Source organism: Osmerus eperlanus, chromosome 14, assembly GCF_963692335.1.
Source record: "Osmerus eperlanus chromosome 14, fOsmEpe2.1, whole genome shotgun sequence".
NCBI lineage: Eukaryota > Metazoa > Chordata > Actinopteri > Osmeriformes > Osmeridae > Osmerus > Osmerus eperlanus.
In genome coordinates this window covers 13,109,370-13,118,387 of record NC_085031.1, presented here as the reverse complement: position 1 = coordinate 13,118,387, position 9,018 = coordinate 13,109,370, and the positions used below count along the sequence as shown (strand labels likewise).

General features: G+C 45.9%; 1 protein-coding gene across 1 annotated transcript in view; it reads right to left on the bottom strand.

Moving 5' to 3' along the window:
• The window catches only part of dclk2a (doublecortin-like kinase 2a), a 36,934-nt gene that overhangs the window by 6,035 nt on the left and 21,881 nt on the right, over positions 1–9,018 (bottom strand). Inside the window, 10 exon segments of the mRNA XM_062478029.1 lie at positions 416–512; positions 700–777; positions 1,680–1,813; positions 2,037–2,183; positions 2,288–2,407; positions 3,264–3,321; positions 3,965–4,070; positions 4,860–4,947; positions 6,405–6,493; positions 7,719–7,769. Coding sequence (XP_062334013.1) covers positions 416–512; positions 700–777; positions 1,680–1,813; positions 2,037–2,183; positions 2,288–2,407; positions 3,264–3,321; positions 3,965–4,070; positions 4,860–4,947; positions 6,405–6,493; positions 7,719–7,769 — 968 coding nt within the window.

The following is a 9,018-nucleotide window of genomic DNA, read 5'->3' as shown; positions in this document are numbered from 1 at the left end:
CAGGGTGACATCATCATCAGTGGCCTCTGCACTCTACGAGGCCCTTTTTTTTTGTCATTGTGAACTCTCCGTGATGTGCCACAGACAGGCTATTGTGTGAGACAAGGACCGCTCGGACACTACACCACCGTGAGCTCACACACAGACACGCACACACACACACATACTGCCTCTCTCTAATACACATGCACACAGATATTCACTGTGATTTCAAGCTGTTGATGTTACCAAAAGCATCATTTGTCTTTGTTTGAAGTAATTAGAGGAGAGAGACAGAGAGAGAAAAAGAGAGAGTGTGTGTGAGAGGGAAAGAGAGAGTGTGCGTGTGTGTGAGAGGGAGAGAGAGAGTGTGTGTGTGTGTGTGTGTGAGAGGGAGAGAGAGAGAGTGTGCGTGTGTGATAGAGAGACTCATAACCTTGGCTGAGTCGGTGATGTTGTCCCAGTAGGGGGAGGGGAAGTCTAGCCGGCCCACCAGGATCTGGTCAAAAAGGTCCTCCTGGAGGTTATTCTCACTGCACGCACACACACAAACAATTAATCGACCGCTGGAACATTACCACTCCAGGAAATGATCCTGACCTGTAACATTTTCTTCTGTTCTGAATGTTGGACATTGTCTAGCATTCATAAGTGGTTCTTTAATACTGAAAGTTTCAGAACCCATTGTACTTTTCTTTCTTTTGTGTGCGTGTTGTATACCTTCTGAAGGGAGGGAAGCCACACAGTAAGATGTAGGTGATGACTCCTGCTGCCCAGATGTCCACCTTCAGACCATACCTGAGGAGAGGGAGGGAGGGAGGGAGGGAGGGAGGGAGGGAAAGAGGGAGAGGGAGGGAGGGAGGGAAAGAGGGAGAGGGAGGGAGGGAGGGAGGGAGGGAAAGAGGGAGAGGGAGGGAGGGAGGGAAAGAGGGAGGGAGGGAGGGAGGGAGGGATGGATGGATGGATGGATGGATGGATGGATGGATGGAGGGAGGGAGGGAGGGAGGGAGGGAGGGAGGGAGGGAGAGGGAGGGAGGGAGGGAGGGAAAGAGGGAGAGGGAGGAAGAGAATGGAAAACAGGAGAAACAGGCGAAGAGAGAAGGAAAGATAATGAGATGTGCTGCATGGGTTTAGCACCTACACACTCAAGTTATTTTTTGAACAACCAGAGCTTATAACCTGATATCTACTCAACCACAGAAGTGGTGTCAAATGTTCAACGTGTTGATGTTGATTGAATTTCTTCACACTACGAAGACCTTTTAACATGGAAATTGCCTGTATTTAGTTTAGTATGAGCATTGTTTGTGACATATAGTATCCTGACACTGTTTTCATTGTTTTATCAACGCTAGTCAATAAATATGGATACCATCTCTGTTGCTATGGATACAGGCGGTCATGCTGCTTCCTTGGCAACTGTGGCCTAACGTCTGCACACAATTCTGGGAAATATTTGCTGCCTTTCGGTGAAGCCACTGAAAAGCATGGAAGACACAATTCCATTTTCAATCCCTCCTTCTCTATCCATTTGTCTTTAGGAGTCCATTCATCTTTCTCTCCTTCAGAACCCTCAATATATCTCTCTGTCTGTTTCTCAACACTCTTGTGAAGCAAAAAATAAATAAATGTGAGCGAACAATTGAACCATTGTTTCCAGCTGCAGCCTGTCTAAGGGCCCGGAAGAGAGTGGTACTCACCCGGACTCGGATATGATCTCAGGGGCCACGTAGGTGGGGGTCCCACAGACGGTGTGCAGGGGCCCCTCCACCACCGTGGCCAGGCCAAAGTCCCCCAGCTTCAGAGACTTGGTGCCGTCTGGGTGCTGACAGACCTGTCGCACGCACACAAATGACAGGCAAGTTGATTAGGTTGGAAACACCAATAGCATTTCCTGCATTTTCCAGAATGGCAATGATAGTTTCATTGATAGAACTTTCTACACATCAGGAGAAAAAACGAGTAAATTGCTTGTTAACAATTCACATTAATAAGTAAGAGATAGCTCTTGATTTTAGTTTCTTGACATTGGAATATAAAAGATTGTGTAGACTTACCAGAAGGTTCTCAGGCTTGATGTCCCTGTGGACGATGTTCATGCTGTGTAGATACTTGAGGGCCCCGGCCAGGTTGAACACCATGGCGCTTGCGTCTCTCTCTGTGTACTTGGTGGAGGATGTGATGGCGTCAAACAGGTCTCCTCCCTGTGGGGTAGGTATAGCTTAGTGGTTAGAGGATTTGACAGCAAATAAAGAGGTTTGTTTATAAAGATAGCGTGGTTGGACTGAGGTTCAGGGGTCGAGCGCACCTTGACCAGCTCCATAACCAGGAAGAGCTCGCTGGTGGTGTCCACCTCTTCGATCAGCATGATGATGTTGGGGTGTTTGACCCTTCGCAGCACTGCCACCTCGTTCTCTATCAGGTGCTCCTGGAAACACACACACACACAAGCACACACACGCAACATACATAATATCCCCAATATTAGTATGGCTGGGCGATATATATATATTTTTTTTAGATTTTTTTATATTGTCAAAAATGTTACGATATCTGATATATATCTCGATATGTTTGCATTTGCATTTAAATAATAAAAAAAACAAGATTTTTGCCCCCATTATAAAACAAAAAAAACAATTTAGATAGAACAGCTATGGTTACAAAGTACAAAATGTGTAGTGCAAATTTAAGCAGTTGCCAAAAACATGGTACTTGCAACTTGACAAAATGGACCTCATATGGAACAGTTCATGCAGGACGTCCTTATGTGACAGGACAAAGAGAGAGTGCCTGTGCGACTGCAATTTCAGTTTGTGCACATGAACACAAGAATTAAAGGCAAAATGTCCTTTTAAAATGAGTAAGAATTTAGTTTGGTGACCCACTTGTATTACCAGCCCACAGGTTGGGAATTGCTGTTCTAGCGTGAACAGCTCAGCAAGGTTGGGGTTAATGTGACAAGTGCTGTCGAGATCCAATACAGTGTACTATATCCATAAAGGGTCTGTCTATTTACTATCCCTTTTTTTTGTACTATATCCATAAAGGGTCTGTCTATTTACTATCTATTTACTATATTACTATTTACTATGTGTGTGTGTGTGTGTGACCAGGACAGATTAGATGAGAGACTCCATGAATAAATCACATTGAGCCCTATAATGTAATTCTATAGGATTAGAGAATCAAAGATAGAGACCTAGAAGTCCTGCTGTGGTCTTAATAAATGCAGGGTGGAATATCACCTAGTGTGTGTGTGTGTGTGTGTGTGTGTACCATACCTTTCCACTGCACTTGGCCTTGTCAATAATCTTCAGAGCGAACTCTTTCCCAGAGGCCCTGAGTATGGCAGAAGCACATAGTCACGAAACAATCCTCTGAACGCTGGACTGTTAACGAGCTGGAAGGCTGCAGCTCAAAGCATTAAACGACTTTGGACAACTTTGAAATGCTAACCAGCTTTTTTTTTACTTTTTGTTTCCTCTTTCCATCACACACACGTACACATTCTCACACAAACACAGACAGACAAATGTGCACATGCACACACATGCAGACGCACAGAGACACACAGTCTCTCCCTCCGATTAGAGGACTCATCTGTATTCTGACAACTGAGCCTGCTGAGTCAGAGAGAGAAGAAAGGGAGAGAGAGAGAGAGAGAGAGAGATAGAAGGAAAAGCCTAATGAAGCAGATTTCACGGGCTAGATGAGTGTTCTGTCTGCTTGACACTGAGCGCTTGTCGTCCGCCTCTAGGAAGCTCCACCAAGTAGTTATGACATGTGACGTGGAGCTTGCTAAACTGCTCTGAAAGCTCCTGATGACCATGTGAAGCATTTAACCTCTGGCCAATACATTGTTATATGACAAGCTTATGTCAGACAAGTGCTTAAATTGAAAGGAGAATGTTTTCCCCCTTTCAAAGGCTTAGCGGTTGACTTTGCGGTTAGCACGGTCAGTAGACAAGGTCATGATCCGTACCTCTCCACGCATTCCTTGACCACGGCGAAGTTTCCGTCTCCAATGATCTTGCCCACCCGGTACTTCTCCAGCACGCTGGAGGACGCCAGACATCTGTTCCCGTTTACTGCTGGAGAGAGACCTGCATTACAACGGGGCAAGTTGCCACTGGACGTTAAATGTCAAGCATAAACGTCAAAGAACTGCAAATCCCAGACTGCTTTGTTGCCAAGCTCAGAGTGACCAGCATGTTCGTCTGCTGGAGTCTGTCAGCAAAGCTGCTGTGTGTTTCACTGCAATATAATAGAGTGGGCTGTGTTCAGAGCAAGGCCAGAGGTATTATGCAGGCACACAGCCCAAGGACATCCAGTTTCACCCACCACTATGGCAGGCCGTTGACATTGTTTGACTCGGATGTGTGTGTGTGTGTGTGGACACCACACACATCACACACTTTCTTTCTCAGCCTGTGTTGCTGAGAAAGCAAACGTGACTCAGACCCTTTCATGTGCCAGGAAGATTTGGGAACACGTTGACGAAGCATTGGGGGTATGATGAGTTGGCACCGGGACAGTTCTCTCTCTCTCCCTCTCTCCCTCTCTCTCCCTCTCTCTCCCTCTCTCTCTCTCTCTCTCTCTCTCTCTCTCTCTCTCTCTCTCTCTCTCTCTCTCTCTCTCTCTCTCTCTCTCTCTCTCTCTCTCTCTCTCTCTCTCTCCTCTCCCCCTCCCTCTCCCTCTCTCTCCCTCTCTCCCTCTCTCTCTCTCTCTCTCCCTCTCTCCCTCTCTCTCCCTCTCTCTCCCTCTCTCTCTGTCGTGTCCGTGCTCTGTGCTGGGGGTGAGTGAGTGCAAGGAGATGTGTGTCTGGCAGACAGAGGTGTTTCAGAGGAGAAGAGAGGGATGAAGGGAGAGATACCCACCCTCAGGGCTCAGGTGGTTGATGTGCTCCTGGTGGTTACTGGACGACCTGTTGATGTTGGGCGCAGATGCGTGATGCGAAGGAGGGATCTGGCGGAGGAGGGGAGCGAGGGATGAGAAACAATAGACCTGGATGGGCGTCACTGTGGCAACCGGAGGTTAATCAGACTCAGCGGATCAGATGTCAAGATTGGCCAACCTGGCGACATGCACTCCCCACCGTCGACACACATACGGCAATCAACATAAGCCAATTAATGGCAGGGGACAATGGTTTGTCAGCCTACATCTATGGGGAATCAAGCTGTGGGATTTAGAGAGACAATTACTAATGCCATTGTATTTAAGTAGCTCGCAGTCTAATTCCATTACCCGCTGTAAAGTCTAGCCTGACAGGCTATCACCCCTGAGTAACCCTTACATGATACAGTAACAGCATACATCACTCAGTATGCAATATAGTGTATCAATTACAAGCAAATTCCCTTGACCAATTACTGGTAATTAAGACAAATAGATGTTAAATACCAAAAAGGAAATCAAATAATTTTTGTAACACCATTGTAGTTTGATAGCAAGTTATGAGTTGCCTAACAGCTAAGGCAGGTCCATCTTCTGTTGACTCAAATCACACCAAAAACTTTGAGCCTGCTATCTATAGAACTAAGATGGGTGCATATGGCCCGAGGCAGTAAAACAAAACAAAAAAGGTGTTCAAGAGTCTTAGTAATGGATCTCCTACAAAGACACTTATCGGCAGAGCAAAGAACAGACTAATGGCTAGAGATGAATAATTTGTGGGAGTGGGATTTTTCTTGAAACACCCTGTCTTGGCTCTTTAAATAGGTTGGCCTTTTCATGACAAGGAGATTTTTAGACTTCTAGGGTTGGGGCCTAGCGACATACTAGCCGAGTCATCTTTTCTATTATGCAGGGACAGGTTCTTCAACACCTCCAGGGGTACAAGAACCATTAGAGGTGTATCCTATAGCTTGGACGAAGGGATGGGATCTATAATTCAACATACAGTACTGAGTAGAGATAAATATATCAGGCGCACTGGGTGAATTAATGCATCTTTCTGACAAATCTTATGCAAAAATTGCAAGTTGCAGCAATTCTTTATGGATTCATGTCATAGTCCACTATTTACTATTTACCTCTTTCCCAAGACTCCTGCACTGTACAAATGACCAAGGTTCTGAAGTTGTGAAAACAATACCAGTTGGTGGGATAATTGTTCTACAATCATGCCCAAATCTATGCGGATGGATAAGACTGAGGACTTAGCCAGGAATAGCTTTTTTCCTGCCAGCTGGCGGAACGGTTGGAGTACTATTTCTAGAATCCGGCAAGCCGCTTAGTCTCTGATAGACATTTGATTAATAAGGTCAATTAATGTGGTTAGCACAGAGAAGCTAATTTGATGGCAAACTTGTATTTTCTGTATGAAGCACGTGACTGATTTTCTAGTTGACAATGCATATGAATAAATATGATGATCCATAATGATGATAGTGAAAAGTGTATTACGGAGTGTGATTCACCTTGAAGCTTCGGGAGCTGCCAGTGGGGGAGGGGGTGGAGGACTTTGTGGACTTTGGGGTGGTGATCTGACTGCTGGACATGCCATTGACTGGAGAAAAAAGGACAGGAGAGGGAGACGAGGAAGAGGAGAGGCGGAGGAAGAGGGGTACCCATCATTTAAATGTGTCAGACACAGTAAGAACCTCTGAAAATGACTTGATTCCATTCAGCAGTTGTTGGTCATGTGACCTCTACCAAGGTATGGATCGTCATCGCTTCACAGCAGGAAGTTAAAGCGTATGCATGTGTTTGCATGGTGTGCGTTGCCTGTGTGTGTGCCAGTGTGTATGTGGGTGATTTGCCAGTTCAGCTAGGGAGCTGGTGGTGTACAGTACACTGTGGAGTGGCATGCTAAAGGGTGGTGATCTGCAGAGAGGTGTTCTGTAGAGGGGCGGGGTGCTGTGGACAGGTGTACATGTCTTTGGTGGGTGACAGAGTGACACTATACTGTAGAGAAAGTAGTTAACCACCCCCCAAAAACACACACGCACACACACACTTTACAATCTTGTGTGTCTTGGGGACCAGAATTCAATTAGAGGAGCTAAGTAAAGTCAGATGAAGGATGCTAATTTGGTATATGGGCTTGGAAGAGGCGGGTCCAGAGCCAGCCAGAGATTATATGACTTCAGTACAGGCAAGCACTGGTGGCTGGGCCAGGGCCAGAAAGAGGATGAAGGAGAGGGGAGGGGAGAGAGATGGGGAAAGAGAGAGAGGGGGAAGGAGAGAGAGAGGGGGGGAGTAGAGAGAGGGCAGGAGGGTAGAGAGAGGGAGGGAGAGAGAGAGGAAAAAAGAGACGGGAGGGGTGGAGAGGGATGGAGAGAGAGAAGGAGATAGAGTGGCAGGGGGTAAAGAGAGGCAGAGGGAGAGTGAGAGAGAGAGAGATGGACCTGGGTAAGCAGAGAGGGAGTGTGTGCTGGACAGAGGGACAAATAAACCAAAGGGAGAAAGAGAGAAAAAGACTTGAATAAACAAGTGAAAGGAGACAGAAGGCTGGGTGTTCGGTGGTCCAGTCCTTCCACTCTCACAGTAAGTGCTGCAGCGCCCACGGCTAGTCTCAGACCAGCCACCAGGGAGCAGCAGACAGTGGTCCAGAGGTGACGCTCCATCAGCCACAAGGTCAGCCTATGGTCACGGGTGTAACTGAACTGGAGATACATCACTTGCACTGGGATCTCCAGTGGTATCCTGGGGTACGATTGGTCGGTTGAGAGGGTGGGCGTGTATTAGGTCAAAGTAATGCCGAGCTCAGTCGGTGGGGCTGTGAGGCTCACCTGGGGATTTGATTGGAGACTGGCTGGTGGAGTAGTGTACTGTTCTTCTGGCTGTGAACAGAAATAATACTAGTGTTGTATTATCTTCTAAACTCTTAGGTCCTCTGGGGCCTTTTGCATGGTAGGTCTTGACAGTCTGGAAGGTTCCCAGGCCACATGTCCAAACTCACGCCAGTCTTTACTGTACTGTACAGTAGCCCTGACCAGGTGCAAGGCTTGCTTAGCGGCTGGCCTACCCTCACCAGGTGCAGATCATCATGCAGATTGCCTTGTCCACAAAGACTAAACTAAGCCAGACTCTTACTCTGCAAAACTGAATGTTCAATGTCAAATCTAACGTCAAAAACCTAAAAGATTTTCAACAACCATTCGAAAAGTTTAAAATTACTTCATGAAAACCTGCCAAACCCTATGACCACACTGACTTTGTAAAACACAAATTGCTTGTCTTGTCCAAGCAGCTCGGCTTGTCTAATGGAAATGCTCAAAGTCCCACATTTTTTATGTCTCACTTAGGAATTTGGAAGAAAGAGGTTTTGACAGAGAGTTTGACTGAGTGCACAACATCAATTAAAGTATTTGTATACTTTTCCGTGCCATGCTCTGTGTGTGTGTTGGGTATAATGTATGTGTGTGTGTTGGGTATAATGTATGTGTGTGTGTTGGGTATAATGTATGTGTGTGTGTTGGGTATAATGTATGTGTGTGTGTTGGGTATAATGTGTGTGTGTGTGTTGGGTATAATGTATGTGTGTGTGTTGGGTATAATGTGTGTGTGTGTGTTGGGTATAATGTGTGTGTGTGTGTTGGGTATAATGTATGTGTGTGTGTTGGGTATAATGTGTGTGTGTGTGTTGGGTATAATGTATGTGTGTGTGTTGGGTATAATGTATGTGTGTGTGTTGGGTATAATGTGTGTGTGTGTGTTGGGTATAATGTGTGTGTGTGTGTTGGGTATAATGTATGTGTGTGTGTTGGGTATAATGTATGTGTGTGTGTTGGGTATAATGTATGTGTGTGTGTTGGGTATAATGTGTGTGTGTGTGTTGGGTATAATGTATGTGTTTGTGTTGGGTATAATGTGTGTGTGTGTGTTGGGTATAATGTGTGTGTGTGTGTTGGGTATAATGTATGTGTGTGTGTTGGGTATAATGTATGTGTGTGTGTTGGGTATAATGTATGTGTGTGTGTTGGGTATAATGTATGTGTGTGTGTTGGGTATAATGTATGTGTGTGTGTTGGGTATAATGTGTGTGTGTGTGTTGGGTATAATGTGTGTGTGTGTGTTGGGTATAATGTA